The sequence below is a fragment of the Triplophysa dalaica genome, chromosome 12, assembly GCF_015846415.1.
Source record: "Triplophysa dalaica isolate WHDGS20190420 chromosome 12, ASM1584641v1, whole genome shotgun sequence".
Lineage (NCBI taxonomy): Eukaryota > Metazoa > Chordata > Actinopteri > Cypriniformes > Nemacheilidae > Triplophysa > Triplophysa dalaica.
Window position 1 is genome coordinate 1,171,894 of NC_079553.1, and position 22,467 is coordinate 1,194,360.

General features: G+C 38.3%; 1 protein-coding gene across 4 annotated transcripts in view; it reads left to right on the top strand.

The window, feature by feature from the left end:
• Positions 1–22,467, top strand: part of rbms3 (RNA binding motif, single stranded interacting protein) — a 182,846-nt gene that overhangs the window by 94,890 nt on the left and 65,489 nt on the right. For 3 of the 4 annotated variants that reach the window (XM_056761605.1, XM_056761606.1, XM_056761603.1), the window contains 2 exons: positions 3,538–3,629; positions 14,946–14,975. In XM_056761605.1, the coding sequence (XP_056617583.1) occupies positions 3,538–3,629; positions 14,946–14,975 (122 nt within the window). The remainder of the gene's footprint in view (positions 1–3,537; positions 3,630–14,945; positions 14,976–22,467) is intronic. The other variant, XM_056761604.1, reaches the window with a different exon arrangement.

The window sequence follows — 22,467 nt, forward strand, 5'->3', positions numbered from 1 at the left end:
AAACGTTTGGAGTGCAGATGACATAACAATTGCCTAAACCATCTCTGTGTATTCCCGTTTATCAGTAATGAAAGTATACACATGGTCATTTGATATTTTTATACACATACTACCAGATTGAAAAACAACTTTCATAAAGGGTCATACTAGATTTGGGTTTGAATTTACATAAAGGTAAGAGGTTTTGAGTGAACTGTCCCTACAGCTACAGAAGTTGCAGACACTTTGGTTCTTATAAAAAATAGGTCAACTTAAAATAATATAGAAACGGAATTAAAGAACGAGAATGTATTTACAAGTGATGTATTTGCGAATCATATAGCTGTTTTAATAGGCTAACCACAACCTATAAACACACCTGAGTCAAAGCCAGACAGTAAGCATGAACTAGTGAAGGTCTGGTAATGTTTTTGTCGTGTCAAACTGACATTAAACACGTAAATTATGTGTTTTCTGTGTTTGTAGTTTGGATTACTGTATATTACTCAGGTTTGTTGTTTATATGTTGACACGTGTCAAGCACGCTCAAAACGAGAGTACAAACTCCCGGGCGCTCTGAAAAGAGGGAGAAAACGACTCGGTCAGCGTTTTAGACGCATTTTTAGATGCGACATGTGAACATTTTCATGGTGAAACATTAAACAGTTAGCTACATACATCACGCTCTTCCACAGAAGAAACTGAACTCGAGCATGATATTTGTCAATGGCAACTCTCGCATTCCTTCATTTGATTGGACAGTAATCCTCGCCTTTCTTCATTTGATTGGCCAACTCAATCAGATTGACTGTTAAACATCTGAGGTAGATCAGATCTGAGATCAGTTATCTAGTCGGTTTCTACTAAATTGGCATGCTTTTTCATGACAAAACTACACAGGACTGGACCTCGAGGACCTCAATGGTGTCGGCCTATTTGCTTCTGGATTCTGCATGTCAGGATCATTCGTTAGTTATTCGTAAAAACTTTCATTCTTTTCTGAAGTTGTTTTCTTCGCTTCGTGTTAATCGACTGCTGGGGGGATTCTGTCTAGCGGTAATTACGAACTTGTTTGCGCAAAAAAAGCCGATTTTAGTTTAAGGCAGCTGTTTTTCCTCTTGTCCTCGACTACAGATGGAGCGGGCGGGTGGGGGTTCGCGGGCGATGGAGAAGGGTGTGTTTCATTTCTCTTTGGCTCAATCACGAGCCTCTCATTAGCTGAAGCGAGTGTAAATATTTGTCTGTCGTAGGAGACACAAGCTCGATGACAACCTCTCTCTTTCACTCTCTCTCTCTTTCCTTTTCAGATTGGAATTATCTGCAGATAAAGGCCACAGTGTGCGTGTCTGAATCTTTTTCCCACAGTTGTAACATCAGAGCGAGAGAGATAGAGAGAGAGAGAGAGAGAGAGAGAGAGAGAGCGGTCGTGTTGTTGGAATGAAAGTGAAAACAGTAGACTCATTTGTATTTGTATTTATGGATTTAATTACCCAAGGCTTCCAAAACACTGCCAGTCGAGACCCTGATGTGCGTGATGTATGTAGTACACACAGACCTTTATCTGTCTCCTCTTCTGAGGTCTGTTCCGGTACTGGGCGTCTCATTGTTAATAAGAATTGATCCCTGCATTCTTCCACTTGAGGTCTCGTTCTTATCCCGCTTCCTGATGCCTGCTGTTTAACTCTCTTGGTCAGTGACCTCAGGAATGCTCTCTAACCAGAAGTGTTCCTCTTTCTGGATCAAGAACAGTCTACTGGAAATCCTTTTTCACACACACGCTCTGTTTTCTTAGGCTTGTGAAACATCTGCAGTCTTGGGAACATCTGGCCGGCGCTGCTCTCTCTCTTTCTCACTTACACGTTCGGTGGGCGGCTTCAAAGCGGATGGCGTGTTGTTCTGTACATGTGAGGTGTGTGCGCGTAAACGAACACATATGTTTGGCATATAGAGCCTCTGGCTTGAACCCTTCATGGAAAGCTCTACTTTCTAGCATGTGCGGTTAGAAATGTCAGTCAGGCTTTGAGCGGGTGTGTTTAGAGTTCGGAGAGGCTTATGGTCAGAATGCATCCGCTGAATGAAGACACGGCCCCCCGTAAGGGCCTCAGATGTTGCTTACTGAACGTCTGAGAAAACTTCTGTCACTCACTGGTAAGCTTGCTGATAAACCCGTCATGAGAAGGAGAAGTATCAAGGTCAAATAAGTGACAGAAAGTATGACAATAATTACACAATGTGTATACTGTGGGTGATAAGCTCATGGAAATTTGCAAAATAAAAATGATTTCAACTTGTATTTTGTTTTTGTACAATTTGTTTAATGTGTGTTTTGGACTATGTGTAAACATCTGTTATGTGAAACGGATGACACATGTCTATTATTATCTATATACACACAGCCACGGAAAAAATGAAGAGACCTTTCCAAATTTCCATTTAATCAGCATTTTTAGATGTATTGTGCTCATTCCAGTCCAGTGTTTGTTGAATTTTAACAAAATCAAACCTCAGGAGTGACATAAAGTCATCCAACAGCAATGTGAAAGACTGACAGCATGACAAGAAACATAACTTCTGGGAACAAAGTTCATCACAAACTTTTCTTGAATACATGTACAAATATTACTGTCGTGATGCTTTAAAGTGAATATCAACTTTCTTTGCAGAATTTAAGTTCTGAAAAATGATACAGAGCATCTGTTATTTTGACCTGTTTTTCAAGCTTTCCTTTTCTGAAAATAAAAGTAAATAGAAAGAATATTTTTATTTGAAATTTGGGACAAATATTGTTTGTAGATCACAAAATGAACCACAATGTTTTTATTTCCTATATCCGAACTGGTAAATAGTGAATTTAAAGTATATATATACAAATATATATTTTTTCATGATAATATGTAATTTTTGTAATATTTCAATAATAATGTTTCCCAAAATTTCAAGAGGATAGTAAAACTATATATAAACATCTGTAATGTGAAATAGCTTATTTATGGTAGTATAAAATCAAACAAATGGTAATTTCTATGATGTTTTTAGTAACGTTTTGATGTAACGGTTCTGCAGGGAGCATGTCAAATTGTATACTGTATGTATGTATGTATATTTATAATTATTAACACTACCGTCACTTCATTTTTCATTTTGATTTCCTTTAAAGGAAGTCACAGATCATCTTCTCTCTCTGTCTGCCAACAAAATGTTTTGAAAGCAGGAGGGGTGAGGTCAGGCCCAATCTTCCTTTGTCCTGTTCCTGAGGAAATAGTTGACAAGCTGAGCCTTGAACAAAATGGCTGTTTCCTGTCGCCCCATATGCGCCCGCACACACATGCGGCTCTGCTCCAACATGCACATTCTCTTGTGTCTCCACGATCCGCATGATAAGACAAATAACGGAGCGCTCTCGTTTTGTCCCACACATCTGAATTCTGATAAACGTGTCTGATAACCTCTGATAAATAATTCTTCACTTTTGGCAAAACACTAAGAAATGTGTGAGTGTGTGTTGTAACTTGTATAAATAACCGACTCTTATCCGTGTGTGTGTGTGTGTGTGTGTAGGATATGGCTTTGTGGATTTCGACAGTCCGGCGGCTGCGCAGAAAGCTGTAGCGTCCCTGAAGGCCAGCGGCGTACAGGCACAGATGGCAAAGGTAAGCCGGGCTTTACGCCGTGTCCTAAACTGGCACGTTGTGACTATTATTTCAGATCTCTCCGAGACCAAAATATTGTGTGAAGTCGTTTCCGCTAGAACACTTGATGTTGAGCAGGATTTTTGACCTATGAGGTTTTAATGTGGGCGGAGCTTTGCAGTGCCAAAAAGTACGAATATAAACTAAAAGACTGGTCCTAGACCGAACCAATGCTTTTAAGTTTCTAATGAGACTGGTTTCTGATAAGTAGGATGATAATGAAGATGTCGATTATTGCTGTCAGGGTGCTAAACATCTGTGCAGGAAGTATATATACGATACACAGGAAGTGTTAGAAATAAACGTGCGTAGCCTTTATGTCCAGCGTTCATGCAGACGCACGCACAGTTGTTTAAAGCATCTGTCCTCTAATATTCATAAGCTTGCTTGCTGTCAGGATGCAGATGGTTTGTTTATCTGAAATCCCATTTAAATGCACGCCTGTCAGAGCTCTGTGCAACACAGCAGGCCTCATGTGAAACAGACAGGTCATCTTACAGTGACGGGGGAAGAGAGAGAGAGTGATTTAGCACACTAGCATGTACACTTGGGTTACACAGTTTACCTCGATCTCTGTTGTGCTCAGTTTACAAACTAAAACGGTTGTTCCGAACTGCATTTAATTAGTAGGAAGATCTGATAATGATTTTGGAGACTCCGTGTCGGCCCTGTTCCAGAACTCTGTGATCCCAGCCAGCATATTAAGGCATCGTAGGTTTGCTCTAGACAGGAAAGCTGTTCCAAACGGTAGACAGCACAATTATTCTCCCTTCTAAGAACACTTCTGTTGAAGATGCGACCCGTAATACTTTTTTGGGGGAGGAGGCGTTTAAAAAAGGAAATGTACAGTTGTTGCTCAAGGTGTCTGCTTTCTTTACTTCAATTAACAACTGTAAGCTTATAATAAGGATTTCTAATTTGAGCTGTTGGTCTAATTTTGATAATACTGTTTAGTTGTCATTTGATTTCAGCCAACATGGAAAAACTATGTCACGTAATCTGCAATTTTATTCAACAGAGATGCCAATATAGAGGCAAAAGTTACAGAATTTAAGGCAGCATTGCATCCTTCATCAGTTAGTCAATCCTCAAAAATAAAATAAAAAGATAGACGTTTTTAAACGAGTCAATGTAACATCTAAATGTTACTTTTAACACAACTTGTGTTGTCCCTTTCATTTACTGAACACAAAAACAACACAAAATGTTTAAAATTACAAATAGTTTGTTTTACACAAACAGTGTGTTAATAATTAACAAATAGATTCAAATTTACCCTTTTTGTGTGATTAACTGCGATTTATCGCATATGTATAGTGAAATTAGACATACACTATTTATTTTGTTTAACATGTTCATTTTAGTGCTGTCAATCGATTTAGCTATAAACTATATAATCACACACAGCATTTATGTTTTTAAATAAATTCTGATCATTTCACATTTTATGTAAAAACACATTTCTTTAACAGCATCATTTTATGAATGAAAGCCAATGTTCTAATAATGTTGGCTTTGCAACTGATGCCTTTAGTATAAATAAATGATATATTTAATAAACAAACCCATTATAATAAGTGTGCCCTTCCTACCTGTCTAATAGGAAATATACAGAGAGTAGGAAACACTTTAGGGTTTTTACTACTAAATACAGAAGAATCCTAATTTAAGATACTAAAACATATTGATTTCTTCTTATCTTTTGATCTTTGATGAACATTAGGGACAGGAGTCACAGCAGCAGGTTTAAGAGCGCAGCCCCTTTAACCTTTTTCACTACTCTTCGCATTCAAGACTTTATTTAACTCGTTGAATTTTGTGCTTGAGAAAATTTTCTTTCTGGGATAATGTTGCGTTGCGTTGAGACGTGTCCTCACAGACAGAAGCTGTCGAGATACTGGACGTGTCAATACAACCATTTCAAATCGCGCCTTAGTAGTTTAAAGGCCTTTATATGAATAGAGCTTGATTATATAATGTAACGCTAAACAATGATGACGGCGTTAAATATTTTTATCGAGTTAATGTGAGAAAAAATGAATGGCATGTGTTAACGGGTTACCGTTGACAGTCCTATAATTAACACATCCTTTTTTGAGACTCTCAAATACTGTATTATGAGCTTTTAGTTCACTGAGGATAAGCTAGATTTTGGAACAGAGCATTTATTTTAGAAATCTAAACATTTGTAAGCTTCGAGTTTAATGAAAAAGAAAAAACGAAAGCACCTGGATTTGGGATTAGCTCTTAGCGTGAACCATTAACAGTTTCTACTCATTGCTACTCACTTCATTAAAACAGTCAGAGCAGATATTCTCTCTCTTTCCTCTCTGTCTAAATAAGAATTTCACGGAATAGCAGCGTAATCTAAACGTCCAAAATTGTTTTCAAATTAAAATTTGACTCTGCTGTGTTGTTTCAGAACAGCCGAGGCCTTCCCGAAACATAGAGACTAAACTGTTCCTGTGAGGAATTTACGCTGTGGACCACGGCCACATACATCTATTTAACAATGAGAGAAGGGCAATTAAAAGAACTAAATCGCCTGGCGTAAGGCTCATTAAATTAAACAGGAGTGCAATCGAAGATTTTCCCTCTGCCCTATTAAACCTGTTTTCATTAAGAATTCTCTCGCTTTAACAATGCCTCCGAGCAGCAAAACCAGACTCTTATAGTTATTTTGCCAGTGTATCCAGCTTCCATGAGTCGCTCGTGTAGTTGTCGATGCTTATTTTAGAAAAGAGATTGACAGACATGCGTTCAAGCGTTTGGGTCAAAGTACGACGCGTGTGTGTTGTAGTGAGTTACTGCAAAGCAGTGTTTTCGTCTAAAGATTCAAATAAACCCATCTGTGTTATTCATGTTCACCTTTAGATATTCAAAGAATATTACAAATGTAATGCGTGCCCTGAAATATTTGTGAGATGGATATTAACCACAGAGCGGTATGAATTGAAATGGTTTTTGCAAATGTAAGAAAAACATATCTGATGAAGGTGTCAGTATTATCAACATGTGTTGATGTTAGTGTGTCACAGAATATACAAATTCATAGCCTCATTGGTGCCATTAATGCAGAATTTCTCCATTATTTAGTCTTCTTTTTACTCTATTTCCCTTTCTTTATTCCTCTTATTGGTTCTGAGTTATTTTCCTCTTGTAGTTTATTATTCCACATCACATTCATCTCATTTGGTTAACAATATCTTGCCGGGAATAAATAGCTTTTCCTTCTTCCCTAAACTGTATTTGTGAGCGAGGTGAACGCGTTGAGTGGATTTGTTTTTTTTCAGGCACTTTTATTTCGTTTTGGAGCTCATGAAATGATTATGTGGAAAGTATTCAAACTTTCTGTCCTGAGTTTGTTGTGCCTAATTTTTCCTGCTGTGACGATGCGATCGTTTCTCATTTTCTCCAAATGCACTTTTAAGAACTTCTGTTACCACTTAAAAGGATAAAAACGTCCTTTTTGAAAACTGAAATCTTTTTTTATTTCTCAGTTTAACAAATAAAACTTATTAGAATCAAGCTGGGGGTATGTTTGGCAGGAATGTGTTATAAATACGGTGAAGTAATGGGGTACCAGCGTGGAATACTGTCATCGTGAGGAGATGAATTATTCATGGACAGTGTTTATGTAAATGGTTACACGTATGTCAACCGCATAACTGCATAATGCATTATATATATATGTACACACACACGTCACGTCTGTGTTCGCACGTCTGCTGGCGGTAACATGCGTGCATTAATATAAAAGTGTAATTTCTCTAGAGAGGACATTTGTTTTGAATATCCATCCCGTGTAAACTTGTTTTTGCCAGAACACGTGAAGTTCTTGCGACGTTCGTGAGAGGAATACAGTCATCATGTAAAATGTCAGGCCGCTGTTACAAAGTCTCAGTTTGAGAGCCCTTGTTTCAATGCAATTGGTGTGGGATATTGTTTTCTCAAGTTCTCCTTCCTGTGATGGACACGGAACAAATGAAAGAAAGAGAATGGCCACAAAGACAGAGAACAACCTTCTGGAAGGATCACAGATATTCTGCGGCGTGCTTTGTCATGGAAAAAAATCCGAGTTGCCATTTAGACAGATTCCACCTGGATTCCAGAAAGTGCGTGCGTGTGTGCTGTCATACCATAAATCTTTCCCTCAAAAACTCAAAACAATCTGTCCGTCCCAGACGTCTGTGTGCATAGCAGATTAACCTGCTGGAAAAAAAACACAATAAATCTGCCTAAGCTGGTGAAGCTGGTCTGTGTTGGTGATTTTTTTCAGATGATCAGACACAGTCCAAACCAGGTAAAACCATCAAACCACATTAGTCTAGTTTAATCTACACGGTTACAGAGACGTATATTAGATATATTGGCTCTAGCTAATATGTGCAGGTATCACATTATACTCGTCAGGCTTCTCAGAATCATATATAGCTTTTATGCACCCGCGCTAATTAAAATCACACATTAAACCTTCACGGCGACTCAAGACAGATGACTTGTACTGTGAGCAAACTTGAATATGTAAATATTAGAGCCTGACTTTTCTGTTGTGTGATGAGGTTATAAAAATGTAAATGAAAACTTGCTCTTGATTCTAATCAATACTTGAAATGTAATGTCAGCCATTACCATTTTAAAATGTAATGTTAGTCATCTTTTATTGATACCACGATCATATTTCTGTAATTTAACAGCTTTAGATGTCCAGGCCCTATTAGCATTTAATTATATAACTGCTGGATTAAATTAGCTTTTGCGTGCTTGTGTGTGTGTGTGTGTGTGTGTGTGTTGTGCGCGTCCGTGTGTAATGTGTGTTCTGTTGCAGGGTCAAATGTTTGACAATGTGCTCCCATTTCCCTCAAAATCATACCTGACAGCTTACTTTTGTGCTCATATTATAAATGATGTTGTAACACTCTCAATAAGGTGCTACTGAGTAACAATAAAAAGTTCATTAGCAACTGGCTAGCATTAGCTAACAACAAACGATTGAGTTTCTCAGCATTTATTAATCCTTATCAATATTAGTTCATGTCAATACAGTCATTTATGTTAGTTAATGGTGCATTAACTTATGTTAACCGTGATAACGTTTGATTTTATTAATGTATTAGTAAATGCATAAAAGTAATGTGAATTAATATTAATAAATGCTGAAGAAGTATTGTTTATTTTCAGTTTATGTTAGCTATAATCATAACTAATTGTTAACAAATAGCACCTTATAGTAAAGTGTCACCAAGGATGTTTTACTATTAATGTGTAAACTAAATACCATTGTTAGTATAATAATCATGGCGTCGAGGTTCTATGGTCCGTGTGTGTCCGATTGGTTCTTGGCTTTTTTACGAGCGGGAGCAAAGTGGTAATATTACCGGCCGTTCTTCACCTTTGGCTTCTGTTATGATTTCTTTCCTCCGGCCGTCTGAATCCCGGTGAACGCTCAGATGGTATTGTGTGCTTGAGTGTGTGTGTGTGTGTGAGAGTTGTGGTCTTCATATGCCTGGTAGTAGTGATTTAAAAAACGGGGGGTTACGCATTATAAACCTTATCAGTTTGACTCATAAATATGAATTAGATGACATAACATTCATCCAGTCGTCAGTGAGGTCCAGAAACTCTTATATAATCTAGTGATATTTTCTCAGAAAGTAAGGGAGACGTGTCCTTTGTGTTATAATGGTCCCCGCGCTCCCGGTCGAAATGCACAATGCGTGTACGCAGCATTAACATATCACATATACGTTCTCAAGCTGTAATTGTATTACTCTCATGACTTTTGTGTTGCTGTGCTTTCTCGCAGCGTATACTTATGCTTAAAAATGGGTTTTATTTTTAATATAGCCATACAGCAGGCGGAAAAAATCCCTCAGGGTATTAGGTGAGGGGAAGCGTGGAAAATGCTCTCATTCTTTTCCGTTCCCAATTTTGCGTGTGTCACAGGGTTGCAGAGGTGCCAAATGAGGGTGAATAATTGCTCCTTAAAGAAAAAGCCCTTTCCAGCCTTACGGACACCCTCATATGAATAAAGCAGCGCAACAGCTTTAAATTGAAGTTCAATTGTTTTCCCTCTCTGCGTGCTGTAAGCGGACTTATCGTTTCTTCGCAGAACCTCGTGTTTCTCATAACGTCTTTTCCTCGGTTTAAGAGGCTCAGGTCCAGCCAGGAAAGTTCGGAAAGCGTTGCCTGAACTGGAAGGTCTGCACCGCTCGTAATAACCTAACCAAGGTCAGGTTGGTAATTAGAGTCTGTGTGTGTGTTTGCCAGCCCCCATCACACCTTAAGCCCAGACGTGAATTACGCTGTGGGAGCCGGAGCTGCACCTGTCGCAAAGATTCCTACTGCTGGGTGACTGGCAGCTCTGCCACACATAAACACACACCGCCACATTTATGTCTGGTGGTTAAGAGACCTTGAGGCGCACGGAGACCAGAGAAATGGGATAACTTTGTTTTTAAAAATGTTTTTCATTATGTTATCATGTTTTTATTGTGTTAGTTAGCTGTTTTGTTTTAGTTATTATGGCTTAAATCAAAACAAACCAACTGCAGTAAAATTTATATTAATTGGAATGCACAATAATAAAACATGTCTCATTTTGGAAACTCTTCGTATATATACTATAATGATGGATTTGTTTTGTTTCTTGAGGAGATGAGAGGGCATCCAATCCTTGCCAAACATGTCGCCGTGATGCAGGGCACTGCTGTGTGGTCACTGTGCGATTGCTGGGATGTCTTAAGTTAAGGGATCTTCAACTACTTTTCTTTTAGGGCAAGATTCCAAAAGTATAAATAATATCCGTGCCACTTTTTACCATACACTCAAAAAAAAAATGATGATGCAGTATTTTACGAAAGCACTGAAAAAGTAGTAGCAGTTTAGTTGCTTGCCTTTCATGATCTCATTTTGTTTCAAATCTCTTTCAAAATAACGGCATTGTTACGTATTGTCGTGCTTTTTTAAGTGGGAAAACGGAAATCATTGATATTATCTAGTGGGTATACGGCGTACCACTGCTGCTAAGCCTTCACTCAGTCAGAATAAAAACCATATTCTCCTTAAGAGTACATACGTTAAGTTTAATAAAAGCTAAATACAAAACTAGAATCGTGTTGAAAAATTCAATCACCACAGCCACTGGATTATTCTTTCTGTGAAGGCGCCAGAAAGAGCGAGAAAACATGAGAAAAGAAAAATGTGATTGCTCTTTTTCTGACATCAAATTCTCATTTCCTAAATGTTCTGTGAAGTGCGTTTCTTTCTCCCTTTGGCTTGCCATCGCCTTGTGTGTTGTGAGAACGTTGCGGTTCGGTTTGGTGTAGGCCCACGGTGATTGAAAACAGATGGCGTGTTTTCTGTAGTTGTCTCACCGGGTAAAGTAATGGACAAAGCAGAACGCAGGACAGCGAGAGCATAAACCAGATCTATTGCGACACAATGAAATGGGCTCGGGAAGCTATAAGCACCAGGCGTATTCCGGTTATATAAAATGGTGGTTTCTCACTTCCATTCACTCACAGATGATTTGTATAACATAATGCGGCTTCCTCGATACGATACTCCGGCCGAGCCGGTAGAGTCCAAAATGAGATGGAGCCGCCAATGTTCTCTGCGTTTTGTAATTTACATTTTTGCTGGTATATGACGGGGTTATCTGAGAGCTTTGTTTCTCTGTGTTTGTTTAGTGGAACTCTTACACGTCTGTTTTGAGTGTTTTGTAATATTTGTAGCCACATTCTTTTTTACATTTGTGAGAAAATGTATATAATTATGACCTACCAGAACGTATTGAACTCTTTCCCCACCATTGATGAGATACTGAGGATTCCAGTGTTATATGATGTTACACAACTGTAGTACATCATCTACGGATGCAAAAAAATGAATAGTCTGTTTTGATCATCATTCTGAATCTGATTTGGGTTATTATTATTTCACAAATAAAAAAAATTCGGAGGTTTTTGTTCTAAACGTTATATTTCCGTAGAAATCTTTTTTGTTTTATTTGTAGTGGCTTTTGTATATCCATTTATTCCTAGAAGAGGAATCATTATCACTTTTTTGTGAAAACACTGATATTGAAAGCATTAATGTGTAGCCTGCATCTGCTTTTCTGTTCTTTATGTATCTTCCATTTCCTCAATGGAGTATTTATGATAGTCATCCAGTTATTAATTTGGCTATTATTGCATTTTATCCAATTTTATGTCAAATATATGCCGATATATACTTGGTTAGTATTGGCTAATATTTATTTATGTGAGCGAATGCATCGCATTGAGCGATACAGAATCCCATTAGTGGGCAGTTTTTGTATACTACAGGTCATCTGAATATTCAATTCTTATCAAAAATGCGCTTACTTTCCTGAATATACATACTATGCTGAATGTATGTTTATTTTGGATAGTGTGCAAATTTTGTGAATGCATTGAATATTCAGATGGCCTGCAGCATACTGCTAAAATAGCATAGCTAATATGATAATGTGCTATTCCCAGCATAGCCTTTTTTTTAGAAGGATTTGGGTGTGGCCATAAAACCCCTCTCACAAACAAAAGGAAAAGGGCCAAGCTGGTCCAATTGAATTATGGGTGATGTAGTCTGAATGTTAGTATCTCTGTGCTTCTATCATCCTCTCACCAATCTCATTATCCGTGCATTAGCAGCCGGGTGAGGAAGGAAGGGGCTTTTAGTGCGTGCACTCAGGATCTGAAGGACTGGGATCCAGACAGGGAGCGAAAGGAAAGTTGAGAGCTCAAGGGTTTGCAATCGTTGTTGTTTTTTAATAATGATAATGTACACGGATGCGTTCTCTGTGTGCGGACCCTATTCTCTAAACATTAGGGTACACATTGAGCAAATGAAAAAAAATAGGAACTTAGGTATTCGTCACGTGTTCATGTTAGTTTCTGTGGACTTTTAGTTTGTACTTCCTCAGTTCCTGTTTGCTGTATTGTGTTGTAGGTTTGTAGTCTGAATCCGCCCCCTTTCTCTTATATGGGGTGTCCGCCATTTTGTAGTGTTGTCCGAATTCTGAGTAAACAACTCATTCCCTGCATTTGTTCACTACTTTTTGCCCACAATGCATTCTGATTTTAAGTGTATATCCGATGTACACTCGCTCGCTCATACTTCCCATGATGCCATGTGAATCAACCGTCTGATTTGAATCAGCTGGAGGAGACTTGTCTTGGTTCTTGTTGACAGTTATTTTCTTCTTTATTAGAATAAACAGATTACATGAATGCTATAAATAGCAGCATTTTATTTTAAACATATTATGTCATTTTATGAAAATGTAACAAATATAATAGTAACTAAACGTGGCAAACATTTGTTTAGTTCTCTTTTTTAAAAACTAATACTATAAACGTGCTAGATAATGTAAAAGTGAACTTTTTTTTAAAACAATCCATAAAGACACACAGGTGTAATACAAGCGTTATGACGGATGTCTGCGACAGTGCCAACAGACGAATGATATATTACCTTATTGTCTGAAATCGTTCACTCATTTTCATTCAATTCTTCCCCATATAGTTGACTATTTAGCATTCGCTATATAGGGAATAGTGAACGAGTGAACAAGTGAGGGAATTCAGATGCAGCTGTAGTCTTTGTAGTTCTTTTGTTCATTGGTTCCCCTGTGATTGTCTCCCCATGTGTGTCTTGTTAGCTCGGTACCCCTGTGTATATTGCCCGAGGCTGCGTCCAAAATCGCATACTGTGACAGTACGTACTGAATTTGAATAAGTACCTTTCGGCCGTTAAAACAGTAGGTTTTATATAGTATTTTTAGTAGAGTTGGTGTAGTATGAATACATTCATACATACTGAGTACGCCATGTTTTATGGTCATGTGACCCATATGCTCTTTGACCTAAGACCGTTGATAAAAACATCATTTAGTCATGAGAAATTTCTTTATTGGCACTTACATACGTCCACCTTAAAGTTTCCCACTATATTTATTTGATTTACGTATTTGGATCCACTGCCTTGTTTGTTTGGGTTTCTCCTCGTTACAATAATTAAAAGTTTTCCTGCAAACTCTAGGAGTCCTGCCCAATCTGGACCCCTGATGAGGTGGGAAACGCATCCCTCCAAAAATGAATCTATTTGTGAGAGAGCGAGACGGAGACGCACAAGACAGGCACATCCGGATGCTGCAGTCTGTCTGTGTCGTACATGCATGGACCCATTTCCCTCTAGTGCTCTCGTCATTTCTCACTAGAGCTCTGTGTGTCTGAAGGACATGAGGCCTGTCCACATTTCACAGAGTTGCTGTCATCTGTATAGAGAGATTTTGTTCTCAGGAGAGCTTGTGGGTACAGTGAACCGTCCGCTTTATAGATAGCCTTCGCATCAAAGCCGGCTCCAGGAACGCACCTAGTGGTGTAATCCGAGCAGGACAGCCAATGTAGTTTCATAATGTAACGACGCAACCAGTCACACATGAGAGCCGATGCCATCGCACAATCGATGCTGACGTTTCGACAGCAATTTTTTTTATATGGACGCAAGCGAAACGGGTTTTACGGCGGACAGATAAGGGGATCGCTATTCTTTGGCCTCGGAATGCTTGGAAAAATTGCACTTTTTGAATAATAGCATCTGTAGCGGCCTGTTATGTGTTTTGTAAAATATAATATAATATATACTAACTGTTAGGTTTAGATTTGGGGTGGGCTCGAGTCACGAGCTAAAATGCGTCTAAAGTGTGCGCACAAAGAAATAAACGTACACAAAATATCATTTACGCCAGGAAATGTCATGAATTATAAAACCATTTGAACATCCGTTCTGCTAACGTGACCCCGCCTTCATACATGCATGTCACGTTCACGCCTAGAGGAGGCAAAACATGACACTCACTGGCATTTTTGAGCGGACCGGTGTGTCCGGGTTGCATTGTTTAGAAGTATCGTTTCCTTTTTTTTATTTGAACATACATTTAACATTTAAACACAAGAAAGGTTTATGCTTGATAATAATAATAATAATAACCAATGAGAAAAATAATCTTAATTAATAGTGTAATATTGTATATTTAAAATGTACTATATTACACAATTTAGTACACTTATCTTTAACAATGATTAAATATTTGTGTGAAAAATAAAACAAAATTGCAAATGTTCTGATGCATGTTTTTTAATTGGACTTATATTGAAACATTAAAGAAGATTGTACATGTACTTTAGCATTAGTGATAACTTTAGCCAAAAATTTGGCATTATTTTCTTTTTCCTTTTTTTTGCCAAATAGGAGGTCCGTGTGTCAGTTGCAGCAAAAGAGGTAAGATTGTTTTTTGTTGTATTTTACTGTAGGAGGAATACTATTAAACCTGCAGCTGATATAAAATCATATGATTGACAGCCAGTAGTAAATATATAAAGAATGACTGGTTATTCTAACTTGGTACTGGACATTATAGATGTACATAAACATGTATTTTTGTTAGGAAATGAAATAAGACAATGTTTGGCTGCACCAATGGTCATGTGTAGATAAACACACACTTGTGTGATCCAATGTCACAATAACCATGAGATCAACTTGAGATCAATTTTAACTTCATCCGTAAAGAAGTTGTCCAAAACTGTGCCAGAGACGATCTGTTAGCGTCATTGCGTGCACTGTGTTTGAGGGAGAAAGGGAAAGACAAAGTTGGAGATGCTGAAATTTTGACTGGTTCTCATTCCGTATGGAATTGCGTTGTGCAAACAGCTGCTACTGGCAGAACAGCATGTTCTCTGGGCTGAGAAAAGAGTGAGAAACCAAAACAGACTGCGTACTAACGAAAGTGAACGAGAAGGGAGAGATTTTGGTTTGTCACATAGTTAGATCATAACCGTTTCACTTCCTGTTTCGTCCGTCATCTGTCACGATGAGATGTCTTGTTGACATGGGTGTTTGATAATCAAAGTCTAAAAACAGGCCCACATTACTCACTATCATCTGTGCGTGCGAGTCTTCCCCCGGTCGACGCCATCACTAGAGCAGAATCTTAGCTGAGAATCGAAATCGATTGGCTCCAAAGAGCAGCTCGCTGGAAACAAAGACAAATGAACGATCCTCATTTCCTCTCACTCCACCCCTCCAAAATCTCTTTCCCGGTTAGTACCAAACGCATAGGGCGAACTAGCAATGACCTGTTTGAGAAAGAGCTGAGGGGAAAAAAACAATGGATCTGATATTCTTGATGTGTCATAAATCAAAAGTTATATAATTCATAAAAATATCCTGCTGGATGAGAAGGGTGGTTGCGAGACGGTAGGCACTGAGTGATTAATGCTTCTCTGTACATTTGATCTCCAGGCTCAGGCCTCTTATAAGCGCAAAAACAACATAAGGGCGTAAGCAGTCTGCAAACCCGAGGCGGAAATGATTCTGATCATTTGGATTTGAGCGCATGATTGATGGGTGGTTAGAATGATAGAGTTCAGGAAGGAAATAGAAATCGAGACAGAATGCATGGACCCACCGGAGCTGTAACGGGGTGGGCATGGTGCGGACTGCTACGTCAGAGCGAGCTCCGTTCGTGCCAAACCCCAGCTGTTCTGGAGCCAGATGTCAAGTCAGGATGACCTCATCATGGATACTAAGTTGCAGCTGCTGGTCTTTTGTCAGGCAGATATGAGCTCACCGAAGCACTCGACAGTTACCGTAAGTTACGTCCTATAGAGCACCATTTGGGATGTATCATTGATTATCTTTGGAAGTGTAAGTGCAGTAGATCCATCCTGTACTGTTTAATAACATAATGCACGGAAGTGTACGGACTTGATTGTAGGTATATCAGCGCTGATATACTTCACTACATACTGAGCACTACATACTTATTTTCCACTTTGGGGCCCTATTTATAGGTATGTGTTCAAGTAAAATTACCGTTTTGGTTCAATCTATGAACTACTGACAATATTTTCCCCAAATTCCAAATAGAAATGTTGCATTTTACATGCATTTGTTAGCAGAAAATTGAGTTGGGCCAAATTGGTCAAAATATCAGATCTTGAATACTGCAAAGAAAAAGTTTATATTCATGTTTAAACAACACAATACTAATGTATTTTAGGATCAGTGAATGAAAATATGCTCAACAACTTTCATGCAACTTTGTGGACTTTGGATCCTCTCAGTCTTTCACATTGCTGTTGGGTGACTTTGTCATTCCTCAAGTTTGTTTTAGTTGGAATTCAGCTGACACAGTACTGAAATTGACCAGTATACATGTATAAAAGACAAAACTGGAGTTTTTTTTTCTTTTTTTTCAGAGCTGCAAAAGTCAAGTAAAGCCTGACCTTTCGTTTTGTGTTTCGTAAAAGAAAGTCGTGGAGATTTTAGCGACATCTAGGGGTGAGGTTACGAATTGCAACCAACGGCTCAGTCCATCCCTCGCCCCTCCCTTTTGAAGCACTATGGCGGTTCTCACAGGACAAAGATGTCGTCACGTTTTCGCTTCTGTGCCGAAGGAGATAACGTATTTATGAAATACGCTCTGTAGAGCAGTTTGTCTGTTTAGGGCTACTGTAGAAACAATATGGCAAATTCTGTTTAAGGGGACCCGCGGTGTATGTAGATAGAAAAAGCTCATTCTGAGGTAATAAAAACATAACCCTTTATTATGTGAGGTCTTCATACACCTCTGAAGGCGTAGTTATGTATATTATATTGCAATTCTGTCAATAGAGCCGACAAAAAATTACACACTGGAGCTTTAAGTGAACTAATAACTTTTATTAAATGTTGAAAGCACCAATTAAAATGGCAAACAAATGACGTGCTTTTAAATGCTTCTCTCTTTACACTACACTGGTTGTAGACATCACTACAGGGCAAATGGTGCTTTTGGCCACGACATAGATGATCTCACTGTTAAATAGATTCACAGTCTTGGCAGATCTTTAGATGCAATAGACTATGTTGGGTAACGTTACAGGCTTTGACATAACTACTTTTGTTTGTGCACGAGGGCTTCTGAGTTTACGACAGAGCGAAAGGGAAAGTCGTCCGGACCCCATGATGGACATTATAGTTGTAGGATAATAGCCCTGCTGGAGGAAGTCTCACTGTATTAACAGATAAATGAAACGCATTAACGCTCTTAAATAGCTGTGTACATGAAAATGGGAATGTTATGGCTATACAGGCTCCGTCTGATTTGTCTCATTATGGGACATAATTTGTTTGTGTCTTGTATAGCGACTAAATTCCACATTAGAATTAGTCTTGTTTTTGCTTTTTAATTACGTTTTGGCAGTGTGTGTTAAATGAGCTATGGCAGGTTAGCGCATTCCCCCTCCGTACCGGAATAAAACGCTTAGATCGAGCAAGACACTAATCTTTTTATACCAGTCACTTTGGGCTAACAGACGGGTTTTCTAAAGTGATGTGATAATCTCAACTGTTTTCTTTAACATTACACAAATTTAGAAATCAGACCACTTGCTTTTTTAAGGTAACTTTTTATTGTACATCATTTTTGCAGGTCGGCCTAAAGGCCCATTTTACATATAGGAGATCAGGTTTTACTAACCATTCTAAACGTAAGAAAAAAGATAAAATGATGAAGATACAGATATATTATATCGTTCAATTTTAATAAGATCACATTCAGCTTTTCAACTATAAAACAGCCAATCAGAATCCATTCAAATTTAAAGACCTCACGCATTTTAAATATGAAACTGCAACAAACAAAATTTAAAGATTCTACTTAAAGATAATTTTTTGGGAGGATCTATTGACAGAGATGCAATATAACATACATGACTATGTCCTCAGAGGTTTATAAAGACCTTACATAAAAAATCTATATGTTTTTATCACCTTACAAAGTTCTTCGATGCCATAGACCAAAACCTTTAACATCTTAAGAACCACAAAAAGGTTCTTTGTGGCGAAAAAATGGTTCTTCAGATTTAAATAAGTAAGAAAGAGATGGTTCATCGAAGAACCTTTGGTTGGATTAGGTTTATGGAGAGTGTTTAATATATCGCTAATATATTGCTAATATAGAGACGCTTTTGCCGGCGTTTGAGCAGGCTTATCACAGCGTGTATCTTCAGACAGGAGTGGCAGCATAATTGCATAATTGAGTCGAAAGAAAAATTTGCTTCTCCGGAGGCATGTAGGTGAGAATGTAAATCTCCACGCATCAAATATACCAAAGCAATAGTAGCAGTTAAACCTGTTTACTGTTTTAATAAAACCTTGTGCGCCAGAGGATTGTGGTTGATGTGATCCGTATGAAACTGCAAAGTTTGTGAAAGACAGTTCAAAATGCGATCTCTTTCCCTCTCTCTACATCAATGAGTTCAGTATGAAAGCGCATTCTCGCATAGCCCGTATCTTTATCTAAATCACTGCACAAGGCAAAGTGTAAAGTTAAAGTTCTAGTGTCGTGTAGCATGAAAGCTGTTAGCCGCTAATTCGACATACAAATGTTGCCACAAAGTGTCTGTACTAGCTGTACAAGATAAAACCTTCACATCCTTTTTAACGTAAATAAAGTGTGCACTGCTGGACAAGAAAGAGCCGCAGCTGTGCATGCAAAGAAGTGAAGACTGCATCTCTCAATCTGATCTCGAGAGATCCGTCTTTCATAAACAGCTTTACTCGACTGCACGTTTGTGTATATATTCATAGTTATTCTTTATACATATGTTGTAGGCTGGAAAATAAATCATTATTTTCTTTCAGGACTTTAGATCAAATTCAAGACTGTTTAAACAGCAATAAAGTAGTTATGCATATATCAAGTGACTGCAGTTGTCATTCAGAAAAAACAATATACATTTCCAACATTTGGATTGAATTGCGCTGGGAAACAGACTACAGAGGTTACTGTTTTTAAAGCACTATTTGGGACCTTAGTAAAACTGCTTTTAAACAAAATGTACAGATTTCACCTTTTCGCTGAACAATTTATGTGAACACTATTTATTCCTTTACTATTGTAAGAAAGAAGTCATCATCATAATCTTCACCTAAACCCTAAAATTTTTAAGGCAAAAACTGGTAAACGTTAAATGAAACTATTTTTCAGAAATGCTAATCAGAAGTAATATCTGAACCAGTCCATACTGCCCTACAAAGACAAAGTGCAGTAACTACACAAACACTGAAACGGAGAAAAATGCCTTCAAAGTTTTCACACCAGACAGTCATTGCAGGCAGTTACTGCAATTCTGACACGCTTATTTCTCTGAAACGAAAATTGAACCAGGAGACTCTCAGAAGACAGAACAGATGTTACAAAGCCATTTCAAACATTATCTTCATTTTGACCAAATGTGTAGTTACTGCACTTTGCCTTTGTAGGGCAGTATAATAGGGATCAATAATTAGAAATCCATAATATTCACAATCCTGACTATGCAACAGCGAAAATGAAGATGTATATGTTTAGGTAGCCACGCCTCATTGTGCTCTTGTTCCCCTTTGCCACCCTGTGTATAAAATCTTGGACATGCCCCTGGGCTGGAGTGAGCCATTGGTTGCTATTCACAACCTCACCGCTAGATGCCGCTAAATTTCATACACTAGACCTATGAAGATACTGTAGTTATGTTTATAGATGTGAAAAAACTGCTGAAAAAAGTAACACAATTGTAGAAAGTCTAAACTTTTTAATTCAATACATCTGTTAAAGGTATATTTTGTTTTGCCGCACTGTTGTATATACAGCAGGGGGCTTTAAAGCTAAAAGACATGAACTGACGTCAGCAAAACACCAGTTTTGATATCACAGTGTCTTTCACTGAATATTCACAAAATGTTAAGGTCTACTGTTGGCTAAACGCAATAGCCCTGCATTTCAGATGAGATACAGACAGTCCGTCTCTCAATTCTTTTCTTTGTAATCTTCTCTTCTCTCCTCGGCGTTCTCAACCTCAGTCTTCACAGCGAGAGCTGGAAGTGTCAACATTTTTTAGCACTGCCTATTTGATCACTCGACTAGGTGTGTGCGTGTCGCTGCTGGTGACATGGTTCAGCGGCATCACTGTGATCCCTCACTGGCTTTCAGAGCTTCTCTCCCATCTTTTATCATTTTCTATTGCCACTAAATCCGAGGTCATGACAGATAAGTCTCCTGGTGGCACGCTAGTACAGAGTGTGCGTGTGTGGGCAGGTTTGTGTGTGTCTCGAATAAAAAAACTCCACACCCTATCAGTTCTTCTGTAATTGAGAAATATCTGAGCACTCGTGTCAAATTAAAGAGGATACGTCTATAGAACTTTGTGTGTGATTGAAGCGTGTATTCGTACAAACGTGTGCACATGCGTGTGTGTTTGTATAAGTGAGATAAAGGAAAGTAGTTCATTTCTCGGGGGCGCAATAGTCTCTACCCTTTATCCCAATCAAGATGAAGAGGCCACGACAACTGAAGATGAAAGCCCAGACGCTTCAACACCCGCGGCTTTGTAATGCCTTCGGTAATAACTGGCTTTCATCAAGAGCAAAATGGCAACAAACGTCCGTTTGTGTTTAGCCATCAAAAACAACATGCCTGACTGAAAATGGACAGATTAGCGCAAATCTGCGGAGCGGTTAGGCGAGTGTTTTTCTCGTCCATTTGATAAGGATCGTGTGTGGGGTTTTGAAGAAGACGGGTTTGTAGACGCGTCAGGCCCGGCCGTGCTGATTGGATGGTGAGAGGATTTACGGGAAGACACTTCAGCCGTTGATCGGAGAGTAAGACAGAGGTGAACAAGGTGCCACAGAGAAACCTTTAATAAAACGTCTTGGTTACGTATGTAACCTCAGTTCCCTGTTGGAGGGAACGAGACGTTGTGTCGAGAACGACCGATTGGGTTCTCATCTGTCGGTCTCTCGACGTTGTGTGGGAACGACACATTAAGAAATCTCCACAAATACTTGAGGTGCAGGTACTAAGATGGGAACCAGACGGTTTTGGGTTTGATCCTCATCAGAAGTGAGCCACCAGATGTCACATTTGTACTTTTTTTTTGTACAGTTTCAGATGGATATCATTTATTAAATCGTACATTGTAGCACTTTTACTTTCTTATCGAATATTCAGTCAAATTGTATTGTACCTGTATAAACTTGGGAAAGCAAAATACAAAGGAAGAAATAAATGTTGATGTGACCCTGGACAACAATACCAGTCTCATGGGTACATTGTTCGAAATAATCTGAATAATCAGAATGCTGATTAAATAAGCTTTCTATTGACGTATGAGTTGTTTGAATAGGACAATATCTGGCACAACCGTTTAAAACTCTGGAATCTGAGAGTGCAAAAAATCTAAATATTAAGAAAATTGCCTTTGAAGTGGTTTTCAGGGTCACTGTAGCAGGCCATCCACTCACAGAAATAAAGTTTTCATATATTTATGGTAGGAAATTTAGTAAATATCTTCATGGAACAAGATCTTTACTTAATAGCCTAATGATTTTTAACATACTAGAAAAAGCGATAATTTTGACCCATACAATGCATTTTTGTCTTTTACCATAAATGTTCCCGCGATACTTAAGACTGCTTTTGTGATCCAGGGTCACATATGCGATTCATTTTGATTTCCTAGAACATTTTGCAGGCGCCATTAAGTGCAGGTGGTGTGACATTCATTCATCCTCTAAAGACAAAAGCAACACTACTCAAGGTAATTGAAAGAATGACCCAGGCTATGTTAAATGCAGATTCACTTGGAATGGTGCAAAACATAGCTGAAACAATGTATTTTAAATATATTTTTTATTAAGGTGTTTAATCAATAAAGGAAAAATCTAATAAAAACGTGGTTAATTAATT